This window comes from Esox lucius, chromosome 18, assembly GCF_011004845.1.
Source record: "Esox lucius isolate fEsoLuc1 chromosome 18, fEsoLuc1.pri, whole genome shotgun sequence".
NCBI classification, from domain to species: domain Eukaryota; kingdom Metazoa; phylum Chordata; class Actinopteri; order Esociformes; family Esocidae; genus Esox; species Esox lucius.
The window spans coordinates 15295783-15308776 of NC_047586.1; the positions used below are offsets into that span (position 1 = coordinate 15295783).

General features: G+C 44.4%; 1 protein-coding gene across 2 annotated transcripts in view; it reads left to right on the plus strand.

The window, feature by feature from the left end:
- Positions 1-12994, plus strand: part of btbd7 (BTB (POZ) domain containing 7) — a 53680-nt gene that overhangs the window by 21649 nt on the left and 19037 nt on the right. For both annotated transcript variants that reach the window (XM_020056301.2, XM_010882456.3), the window contains exon 3: positions 684-1811. In XM_020056301.2, coding sequence (XP_019911860.1) covers positions 684-1811 — 1128 coding nt within the window. The remainder of the gene's footprint in view (positions 1-683; positions 1812-12994) is intronic.

Below are 12994 nucleotides of genomic sequence, written 5' to 3' on the forward strand. Positions count from 1 at the left end.
AGATTCTAGAACCTTCTAACCTTCTTTGGGGGCGTTGGTGTGACACTGATAATACATAGATTGAAGCAAATTTTCTAAGGTGCAGAACAATCCACAGAAGTTGGTCCATGCCGACGAGATGGCATCATCAATTGCTTCAGAAAGATGGTGCTCTCATGCTACAAAAGCTGTCTTATCCCAAATATGCTCTATTGGGTAGAGGTCTGTGGACTGTGCAGGGTACTCATTAAAATGAATATGTTGTAGTGTTACTGTAATCCTTGAAAATATGTGCTTCGTGGAATGGCACAATTGTTTTTGGTTTCTTGTCTTTGCACAGTAGTCTGAGCATTGTTGAGCCTGTGCTCAACGTTCATTTGTTTTCATCCATTGACATAATTCAGGGAAGAGAGACCAACATTAGTTCCTGAATTCAAATAACCTTTATTTTGTTCCCTTAAAATTACCATGAAATGTGGATATTTATTTTTATTTTTAAATCATCACTTTCTCTAATAGATGTTTATTTTATAACCAAAATAAGTGGGGTCCTTAAAATTCTAAGTCTGATCTTATAACTGTGCCTTGGCCTTTCTCAGACAAGGTGTAACCCTAAAACCAGAAAATGAATGTAGAATAATTTTTTGTTGTGTGATCCACTTATGTTGCTCACACCAATTCTGTATGTAACGGTCTCCTTTCAGGGACATCTTCCTATGGGCCCCAGGGATATGGGGGTGAGGGGAAGCTTTACAGCCTGGAGCCTGGCCCCGAGAAGTCCCAGGACAAAAAGAAGAAGACATCAGGTTTGGCCACGCTAAGGAGGAGATTCATCAAGCGTCGCAAGTCCAGCCGCTCGGCTGACCACATGCGGCAGATGCGCGAGCTCCTATCGGGTTGGGATGTGCGCGACGCCAATTCACTGGTTGAGGAGTACGAAGGCACGGCGGCTCTTAAGGAGCTGAGCCTACAGGCAGGGCTTGCACGCGCTGAAGCCCGGAGCCTGCAGCGTGACCTGGCTGCCCTCTACCAGTACAAGTACTGCACAGACGTGGACCTGATCTTTCAGGACGCCTGCTTCCCTGCTCACCGGGCCGTTCTGGCCGCCCGCTGTCCCTTCTTCAAGACACTGTTATCATCTTCGCTGGGCTATGGGGCCGAGGTACTCCTGGACGTGGGTACAGCTGGTATGGATGCGCCCATGTTCTCTGCCCTGCTGCACTACCTGTACACGGGTGAGCTTGGCCCTGAGGTGGATGCACGGCTAAGGAATATGGACGTGCTGATGCGCCTGAGTGAGGAGTTTGGCACGCCCAGCTCGCTGGAGGAGGACATGCGTTGCCTCTGCGAACACATGTGCTACTACGACTCGCTGCTCAGCTTTTCTTCGGACTCAAAGCTGGTGGAGGCCGGCGTAGCAGCGGTGGCCGGAGCTGGAGGTGTAGGAGGTGGGCCGTTCATCCAGGGACCAGGTGATGAAGAGTTGCGCGCCCACAAGGCCGTTCTCTCAGCCCGGTCTCCTTTTTTCCGGAACCTTTTGCAGCGCCGCATTCGCACTGGTGAGGAGATCACGGAACGCACCCTGCAGACACCCACACGCATCATCCTGGATGAGTCCATCATCCCCAAGAAGTATGCCCGGGTCATCTTGCACTGCATGTACACGGATGTTGTGGAGCTTGCGCTGGTACTGAGAGGAAGCCCTTCAGCGGGGAGCCTGGGGGAGGTGCAGGCCCTGGTGGCTGGAGGCAGAGAGGTAGCCAGTCGTGCTGAGGAGGCCATGGAGCTCTACCATATTGCTCTCTTCCTGGAGTTTAGTATGCTGGCCCAAGGTGAGTTTGGTGCTCTAATTTGCTGCTTTACATTTCTTGTTTGCTTATGCCTGAGGATTTTGCTTGGCAAATCAATTCAAATGGGTCTCCATGCAGTGATCAATTAATGCAATAGAATTCTGAGGTTTTTTTTGTAAGGTTTATTAGCCTATTATTGACTTTCTTCAAATAGTTTAATAAGTTGAGTTCCAGTTTTTTAGTGAACATAGTTTCAACATTGACTTCGCAATCTCAGTGGAAGTTGTGATTGTCTATTTTATTTTAATTTTATTATGGCCTCAGACAGACTGTGCACACTTCACAAGCATGCCTTTAAACCGTGCTTCTGAACTCCGGTCCTCGAGTACCCCCAACAGTACACGTTTTTGTTGTAGCCATGGACAAGAACACCCAATTCAACTCAATGAGAGCCTGATAATTAGTTGACAATCAGTAGTGCTTGGCTGGGGCTACAGTGTGTATTGTTGGGTATTTGAGGACCGGCGTTAGAAACACTGCCTAAAATATACAGCCGATTAGGAAGGAAAAACCTTTGTAATGAGGGGTTTATGCACCGCAACCTTTCAATAATATCCCTCTGTGTAGATCTCAAAAGACTGTTGCTCCTGACAGTCTGATCATGACCTGCATTGACACTCTGTCACCTGGGAAAGAGTTGCTCTTGTTTATTTCCTTACATATCGCAGTAATGCACGAGCATCATGGTCAACGAATGTGCGATTTCAACCTCAATTTGCTTATGTGTGTCCCATAGACTTAAATGCAGATGTAACTTTAGTCACTGCTCCTGTTGAAACACTAGACCGCTGAACAGTTTTCGTGACTGAAGCTCCTGCCATCCGCGCCCTGATAGTGAGCCCTCTTTCAAAGTAACTTGGATCCTTTCCTCTTGCCACCTTGATCCAAAATCGATGTCAACTGGGCCCGCTCAGCATTTTCGTACAGGCCACAGAGCATTATAGGTTGTTAATTGCTTAAGTGTATCACATGGGACACCTGTTTGGAAGCATCTGCATTTATCTCATTTATTCAGGTTTTTCCATTAATGTCACACGTCTGAATATTCTCAAACTGACCAGGTAGTGCATGGGGACCAGGGCCTGTTCTCTAAATATACAGTGGATTGCTCTGTATTCACCACCCTTACACATGGATTTTTTAATATGATTGATCTAGACAAAATATGTTATAGTAAAATATTTACTATAATAGCCCATTTGTGTTTGTGATTTTCTGGGGACATGTATGTAGATACATCTTTAAAAATGTGGCTGTTTTATAGAAAAGTAAATACTAATTTCAAAGGAATAATAATGCATACTTTAATGAGAATTGTACCACTCATTACCATTCTGATTGCACAGCAAACTGATTACAGTCCACAGGATTTATATGGCAAGTTACAGCAAACAGGTCATTACAGTATGATCTAGTTCTTAGCGCACAAAGGGTCACATACAGATTAAATGCATGCTGTGTCTTGCTTGTTTGCACCAGCCACCATTTAATCTCATGAAGGCGTTAAGATTAGACTACACCTCTGTCTCTTCCTGGCTAATTCTTCTGGGACTGCCCTGTCCCTATAATACAAACCTGATTCCAAAAAAGTTGGGACACTGTACAATTGTGAATAAAAACAATGCAATGATGTGGAAATTTCCAATGTATATATTTTATTCAGAATACAACAGAGATGACATATAAAATGTTTAAAATGAGAAAATTTATCACTTTAAGGGAAAAATAAGTTGATTTAGAATTTCATGTCATCAACACATCTCAAAAAAGTTGGGACAAGGCCATGTTTTCCACTGTGTGGCATCCCCTCTTTTTATAACAGACTGCAAACGTCTAGGGACTGAGGAGACAAGTTGCTCAAGTTTATGAATAGGAATGTACTTGTACTGGAATGTTGTCCCATTCTCCTGTCTAATACAGGCTTCTAGTTGCTCAACTGTCTTGGGTCTTCTTTGTCGCACCTTCCTCTTTATGATGTGCCAAATGTTTTCTATGGGTGAAAGATCTGGACTGCAGGCTGGCCATTTCAGTACCCGGATCCTCCTTCTATGCAGCCATGACATTGTAATTGATGCAGTATGTGGTCTGGCATTATCATGTTGGAAAATGCAAGGTCTTCCCTGAAAGAGACGACGTCTGGATGGGAGCATATGTTGTTCTAGAACTTGGATATAACTGTCATCATTGGTGGTGCCTTTCCAGATGTGTAGGCTGCCCATGCCACACGCACTCATGCAACCCCATACCATCAGAGATGCAGGCTTCTGAACTGAGCTCTGATAACTACTTGGGTTGTCCTTATCCTCTTTAGTCCGGATGACATGGCATCCCAGTTTTCCAAAATGAACTTCAAATTTTGATTAGTTTGACCACAGAACACTTCCACTTTGCCACAGTCCATTTTAAATTATCCTTGGCCCAGAGAAAATGCCTGCCCTTCTGGATCCTGTTTAGATAAGGCTTCTTTTTTGACCTATAGAGTTTTAGCCAGCAACGGCGAATGGCACGGTGGATTGTGTTCACTGACAATGTTTTCTGGAAGTATTCCTGAGCCCATGTTGTGATTTCCATTACAGTATCATTCCTGTATGTGATGCAGTGCCGTCTGAGGGCCCGAAGATCACGGGCATCCAGTATGGTTTTCCGGCCTTGACCCTTACGCGCAGAGATTGTTCCAGATTCTCTGAATCTTTGGATGATATTATGCACTGTAGATGATGATGATGATGATGATCACTTCAAACTCTTTGCAATTTTTCTCTGAGAAACTCCTTTCTGATATTGCTCCACTATTTTTCACTGCAGCATTGGGGGAATTGGTGATCCTCTGCCCATCTTGACTTCTGAGAGACACTGCCACTCTGAGAGGCTCTTTTTATACCCAATCATGTTGCCAATTGACATAATAAGTTGCAAATTGGTCCTCCAGCTGTTCCTTATCTGTACATTTAACTTTTCCGGCCTCTTATTGCTACCTGCCCCAACTTTTTTGGAATGTGTAGCTCTCGTGAAATCCAAAATGAGCCAATATTTGGCATGACATTACAAAATGTCTCACTTTGAACATTCGATATGTTATCTATATTCTATTGTGAATTCAATGTAAGTTTATGAGATTTGTAAATTATTCCATTCCTTTTTTACTCACAATTTGTACAGTGTCCCAACTTTTTTGGAATCGAGTTTGTACATGACATGATCAATATCTTTCATTTTGAATATTAACATACATACACAGCGCTGGAAAGCACCGCTCCCTTACGTTTTTAAATGTTAGTATACACAGAGCTGGTTAAAGTGACCAGACCTTGCATCTTTCTGAAATGAGCCAGTTGAATAGTGGCTGGTTTTAAAGCACAGAAAAGTGCTGTGCCACTTGAGCACTAATAAGGGCAATCTTAAAATAATACACTTTTGGCCATGCTGAATAGGGCTGTACTGCCCTCTCATCAATTGTTTTTTATTAGTAGGCCTATTCCAAATAGATTGACTTATTAAAGTGCTTGTTTAGATAACTAATATTTATATTTTTTTAGATATTTTATTAGTATGCACCATTTAAAAAGGACGCTCTGGAGAGTGAGACTGATTGCTGATGGGAATAAATTGTGAAATTGATGTAATGATCATAAATTGTGCCAGATGGAAAAGAAAACTAGCAGTACACTTTCAGGCTCTGTGCAGAGTGGAGGAACAAATTGCATTTTATAGAGCAGTGGGATGGTAAATTTGAAAATTGGAGAATTAATAAATAAGCAAGTGGTCTTGCCTGACTTGAGGTTGTGAGGGTAATGATGAATGGCAACCTTCAGTAGACTGAGCTGTTGGGTTCAGTAGTGCAAATGAAAAGCAGCATCAGCAGGTGGCAAACAGTTTTATTTTTTTTGCACTTGCTCTCTGATTGGACCTCAGTTCCATAAATATGCATTATTTTGGTAACATTGGTGGGAAAAAATTGTCTTGGCACATGGGCCTAACAAAACGGAGAACTAATCCACAAATTAGCTACTTTTTTGGTTTAGACTATCTACGGTACTCTACTGACTTTAGCTAATCTCACTTAGGCTACTTGATGTTTTTCTGTTGTTGATTGTTGACACTGTTGAGTTGAAAAGCCTAGGGCTTACAGTGGTGGTCAAATATAGTCACACCCTTGAATTCTTCAACATTTTGTGTTACAACATGTAATCAGAATCTATTTAATTTGGAGTTTTGCCACTGATTAACACAAATTACATCAATTCAAAGTGAAAACTAAAATCTACAAATTGTTTTAAATTACAAATACCAATCAGAAAATTATTTATTGCATACGTTTTCAGCCGATAGTCACTATAGGCATTAAGTACAGGAATGTGTCTATTTGAAGTCTGTGTACCAGCTTTGCACAACTGGACACCAGAATTGTTGCACATTCTTCTTTGTATAATTGCTCAAGCTTTGTCACGTTGGATGGGTACTTCTTGGTGAACAGCAATTCAACTCTTTCCACATTCTCAGTTGGATTGAGGTCTGGGCTTAGACTTCAGGAATCATCCCAAAAGGACCTAAACATGCTTCTTTCACTGTTTTTTACCTAAGTACATACATTCGTCATCCATGTTGACTTATTCACTGTTAGGTAGCCTTAGTAGGTGGGATCACCAACACTGTAATCCCAATATATTCTTCCTGTATATTTCAGTGACTCTTGGTTTACCAGGTAGCGTGAATAAACCTTGCTTGTTATCAAATTAATTTAAAAGACCAGGCATGTTGTTTCATTACGTGTGTGTATACATGACAGAAAGCAGCCCTACTTCATTTTAGAGGAAGGTGTATGAAGATGTTGTTTTTCCTCTATGGCATTTATGTTAGGAGTTGAGCAAAATATATGAAAAGCATTATAAAAGCAGTGAATATCACAGAAAAGTGAGAGTTCTACATTTTGCCACACAGCACTGGTATTTTAGCCTATTTCTGAGCATTTACTTCCTATAACTCCACTTAAAATGTAATTACATTAGTTTAATTTAGTTTCACTTTGTGAAAACCTTTGACGGCTTATCCTATTAAGAAATACAACAGGTTTCACCTTTTTAAGATTTTTATTTCTTTGTAATCAAAAAGAATATGCTGGGCGGGTTCCCTTCATGTGCCACCAAAAACTCCAGAAAACTGTGGCCCACCTGTTGTTCAGCCAACCCAAGTACATTTCCCTTGTAAAGTCCTGTTCATTGTATTATCCCATTGTCTGTCTCCATTGGGCCCAGACCTTACGGGAGCCTTTTCTCTCCTTGTCCACGTCCTGGGCTGGACAGGGGAGTACCCTGATAAGGTTGGTGCATCCTGGCCTGTCCCTGAGAGTCACCCAGGTGTTTCTGGCCGGTGGGAGATCCACGATGTGGCTCTCAGGGGATGAGAGAACATCCACCTTGTTGTGGCTCTTTTTGTTGAAGTAGGTTTTAAGCCTTTTGAAGAGGGACTTCTTGGATGCATCATCCTCAGCCAGCTCATTATTCAGCTTCTGGAGAGACTCCTCCTCTAGTATGGTCCCCTCAAGGAGGCAGGCAAGAGCCTGTTCTGAGAACCAACCTGGTTCAGGGATTACCGGACTGCTTTCTCCACACCTCCAGAGATGGTACCCTCCTGTAGCAGGAAACAATATGGTCAGACCTTTGGTAAGCACAGAAGGGCAAGGAGTCATCAGGGCTGCTACAGGATCCTTGGCTGGTCAGGCTGCCTTCTGATTTGTCCCTGGAGGCCATCAAAGTGGGTGTGGGGGCAGATGGGCAGATTATGGTCCGGCCCCTGGAAGTTGAGGGCCGAGTTGATCGGCAACATCCATACATAATCTCAATTAAATGGCAAGCTAGAGTATTGGCAGTTTATCCAGAAAAGCATTGGCTGTATGGTTGATTGATAATAATGATAGACAAGTTCAGCCCATTATGATACAATAATCCATGTTTAGAACCTGTTTAGTTCTAATCCCAAACCTCCCCAGGACCAAAAACATGATTGTTTCACTGTTTAGTTGTACTCCCCCACCCCACCAGGGCCAAAAACATGCTGTTTAGTCATGCTGTCCAACAAGCTCATAAGTGTCCACATACTTTTGGCCATATGGTGTATGAGCACTGGTGGGCACAACATCTCATTGATTCTGCTAGAATAAACATGAAAAATACTGCCTTCAGCCATTTCATATAATATTACATAAGTTAACATATTGTCTTGGTGCTATTAGTGAAGAGTACACAGACCTCTGTATTTCAATGCGTGTGGGTGATATAATGGGATCTACATGTACTTTGCCTGTACTGTATTCATAACCTCAACCCCCAAGCTCCACCACAACACTGGCATGAATACACTGGTTGACTCAACATTCTTCAGGTTCTGCTAATAAATATGAGCATTCATCTATGGTCCACACATGATAAATCATTTTGGTTAAATTATCATTTCACCTCAGCTTCACGGTTGACATTTTCTCCCTGGCTGTCTGATCCTACTGTGACGGGGAACTCTGTAACGGTCACCATCTTGCTCTAGACTGATTCCTGCAGAATCTGATGGCAGTGTTTGATCTGTAAGATCCACATTAGGTTGAAATGTCAAATGCATCTACCTATGTGTAGGGCGCTACATGTAACGTTAGCTAACTTTTCAAGAGCTAGTTAGCTAGCTGTAGCGCTCACTTTGTCGTTGCATAGAAAAATGCCCGTAGGTCTAATTTAAGTCTCTTCTTGGCTGGTGTCATCTCGGTGCTAGCAGCGAGTGAAGTGAACATATTGTTAATGTGTTAGATTGTGTACTAGCTAGCGAACAAAACGTTAGCTAGCAAGCACATTTTTATTTGTTGCAAACATGGCTGCCTGTTTTTAAAAGAAAACACTCTGATAGATTAGGTCATTATCTACCTCATTCATATGTTATGGGAGGCAGTTAGCCAGAGGTAATGTCAGCTAGATTATCGAACTCTCATGAGCCAGATATCAAAGTTGCTAGTAGCAACCGCAGCCTCTCCTTCGGGAACTATAACCTTTCCAGCCAGTGTTGCCATATCCGTGTTTTTCACGCAAACTTTTCGAACAATTTCGCGGGTGAAAATTAATTGGCCGCACAATTTCTGATTGTATTTGCTATATCGTGTGTTTCTATGCTGTAATAACAGTCAGCTACGGTAGGATTCGCGGCTCCACATGCGTATATACCGAATCTTAAGTTTTGTTCCGGGAAGGGTTCACTTGTAATGTAGTCAATATTGTGCTCCAACAAATGTTGGGCTGGTTTTCAGGCATTTTGGGCTGGTTTTGAGCAGTCGTTGGCCTTTTTTTGCTTAACCTGGCAACACTTTCCAGCAACTACCTCAAAGCAAAGAGCCTGCGCGTGGTCCAAAAGCCAGTGTTAATTACGAATTACTGTCCTGCCTCCGCAATGTTCTAAAGCCGTGTTTGAACTTCTCTTATAATACTGTTCTGTTAATAAAAAGTGGGGGGACAAAATGCAATTTTCCCATAAAAGTGTGGGAGGGACGGGACAAGAATAATGAAACCTACGCCACTGTTCAGGATATTAGCCTTTTTGTTTTTAAGCCACTCCAGTGGGGCTTTGGCTGTATGTTTGTCATGCTGGGAGATTAATCTTCTCCCAAATCCCATGGCTCTTGCATACTTTACTCTCAGGATTTCTCTGTACTTTCTACATCCATCTTACCCTCTAACTTCAAAAGCTTTCCAGGCCCTGCCGAAGAGAACCCTTCCCATAGCATGATGCTGCCACAATCATGCTTCACGTTAGGGATGGTGTTCTCAGGAAGATGTTGCTTGTAATGCTTCACCAAACATAGCACTTAGCATTGAGGTCAAAAAGCTATATTTTGGTTTCATCTGACCATTACATCTTTTTATATTTGTTGTCAACCTCCCATGTGCCTTCTGGCAAACTTTTTTTTAAGCACCTAGGCTATTGTTGCAGTATGCACAGTGTCTGCCAGCTCATCTGTGGAAGACTGTAACTCCTTTATCTTTATCCTTTGTCAAACATATACTGAGGACAACTTTTTCTGGACAGTTTCACAGTTGTGCCATGTTCTTTCCATTTCTTAATGGATTTTACTGTTCTACATATTCAATGCCATGGAAATGTTCTTATATCCTACCCCTGATTGGAGATTTTGAATAATGTAATTCTGAATGTTCTTTTGTCTTCATGATGTGGGTTTTGTTAGGAATTTTACTAACCAATTATGGGACCTCCCAGAGACAGGTGTATTTAACCTGAAATATTGTGAAGCACCATAATTGCACACAGCTAGACTTGATTCCACTTATTTTTAGACTTCTAAAAACAATTTCTTGCAGCACTGCTTATTCAGGTTTCGTGTCAATACTTAGTCAGTCCATAATTTTCTGTTTAATTTTGACATTTTGAAATGTTTTGTATATATGATAATATATATATGTATATATGTGTATATTTACTTTTGTGTTGATCAGTAGATTTTTTTTCATGTTATAAAACTTTTGACCGCTAATGTACATAGTATTTACATAATATTTGCTGTAAAACATTCTGGAAAATCTTGCAGTAATTGCTGCCCTCTAAATTGATGCAGAGTAAAAAGAAAATACATTAATTGCATTCCTAATATCGCCATTGCATACAGATATGTCTCAGTTAGTATTGATATCTAGTTTGTACTTCAGAGAAGTTATATTATATCTCTAGATAATTTTTTATTCAGAATTAAATGGGTGCATCTGTAGCACCTGTTCTATTACAACCCTTTTTCCAAAAAAGTTGACGCTGTGTAAAATGTAAAGAAAAACAATGCAATGATGTGCAAATCATTTAAACCCTATATTCAATAGAATATAGTACAAAGACAACATGTCAAATGTTGAAACTGAGAAATGTTAGTGTTACTTGAAAAATAAATGGTCACTTTGAATTTGATACCAGCAACATGTTTCAAAAAATCTTGCACAGAGGCAACAAAATATTGGAAAAGGCTAGAAAATGTGTAATGATGAAAAACTAAACCTGGTGGAATATCTTATATTGCATCTAATTATCGCATCGCATCATCTTCCGCTTAATCCGGGGCCGGGTCGCGGGGGCAGCAGTCTAAGCAGGGATGCCCAGACTTCCCTCTCCCCAGACACTTCCTCCAGCTCTTCCGGGGGGACACCGAGGCGTTCCCAGGCCAGCCGGGAGACATAGTCCCTCCAGCGTGTCCTAGGTCTTCCCCGGGGTCTCTTCCCGGTGGGACGGGACCGGAACACCTTCCCAGGAAGGCGTTCCGGAGGCATCCGAAACAGATGCCCAAGCCACCTCAGCTGACCCCTCTCGATGTGGAGGAGCAGCGGCTCTACTCTGAGCTCCTCCCGGGTGACCGAGCTTCTCACCCTATCTCTAAGGGATCGCCCAGCCACCCTGCGGAGAAAGCTCATTTCGGCCGCCTGTATCCGGGATCTTGTCCTTTCGGTCATGACCCAAAGCTCATGACCATAGGTGAGAGTAGGAACGTAGATTGACCGGTAAATCGAGAGCTTCGCCTTGCGGCTCAGCTCTTTCTTCACCACGACAGACCGATACATCGACCGCATTACTGCAGAAGCTGCACCGATCCGTCTGTCAATCTCCCGTTCCATCCTTCCCTCACTCGTGAACAGGACCCCTAGATACTTAAACTCCTCCACTTGAGGCAGGCACTCTCCACCAACCTGAAGTGGGCAAGCCACCCTTTTCCGACTGAGGACCATGGCCTCGGATTTGGAGGTACTGATTTTCATCCCCACCGCTTCACACTCGGCTGCAAACCGTCCAAGTGCATGCTGAAGGTCCTGGCTGAAAAAAATATTGAGTACCGTGACGTCGCCCGGTATGGCGCAGCCGGGGCCCCACCCTGGAGCCAGGCCCGGGGTTGGGGCTCGTATGCGAGCGCCTGGTGGCCGGGCCTTCCCCCATGGGGCCCGGCCGGGCTCAGCCCGAACGGGCGACGTGGGGCCGCCCTCCCGTGGGCTCACCACCCACAGGAGGGACCATAAGGGGCCGGTGCGAAGAGGATCGGGCGGCAGTCGAAGGCAGGGGCCTAGACAACCCGATCTCTGGACACGGAAACTAGCTCTAGGGACGTGGAATGTCACCTCGCTGGCGGGGAAGGAGCCTGAGCTAGTGCGTGAGGTTGAGAGGTTCCGATTAGAGGTAGTCGGGATCACCTCTACGCACGGCTTGGGCTCTGGAACCACACTCCTTGAGAGAGGATGGACTCTTCACCACTCTGGAGTTGCCCATGGTGAGAGGCGGCGGGCTGGTGTGGGTTTGCTTATAGCTCCCCAGCTCTGCCGCCATGTGTTGGAGTTTACCCCGGTGAACGAGAGGGTCGTTTCCCTGCGCCTACGGGTCGGGGATAGGTCTCTCACTGTTGTTTGTGCCTACGGGCCGAACGGCAGTGCAGAGTACCCGACCTTCTTGGAGTCTCTGGGAGGGGTGCTGGAAAGTGCTCCGACTGGGGACTCTATTGTTCTACTGGGGGACTTCAACGCCCACGTGGGCAACGACAGTGACACCTGGAGGGGCGTGATTGGGAGGAACGGCCCCCCTGATCTGAACCCGAGTGGTGTTCAGTTATTGGACTTCTGTGCTAGTCACAGTTTGTCCATAACGAACACCATGTTCAAGCATAAGGGTGTCCATCAGTGCACGTGGCACCAGGACACCCTAGGCCGCAGGTCGATGATCGACTTTGTTGTCGTCTCATCTGACCTGCGGCCGTATGTCTTGGACACTCGGGTGAAGAGAGGGGCGGAGCTGTCAACTGATCACCACCTGGTGGTGAGTTGGATCCGATGGCGGGGGAGAAAGCTGGACAGACTCGGCAGGCCCAAGCGTACTGTAAGGGTCTGCTGGGAACGTCTGGCCGAGTCTCCTGTCAGAGAGATCTTTAACTCCCACCTCCGGCAGAGCTTCGACTGGATCCCGAGGGAGGTTGGAGATATTGAGTCCGAGTGGACCATGTTCTCCACCGCCATTGTCGAAGCGGCCGCTCGGAGCTGTGGCCGTAAGGTCTCCGGTGCCTGTCGAGGCGGCAATCCCCGAACCCGGTGGTGGACACCGGAAGTAAGGGATGCCGTCAAGCTGAAGAAGGAGTCCTATCAGGCCTGGTTGGCTTGTGG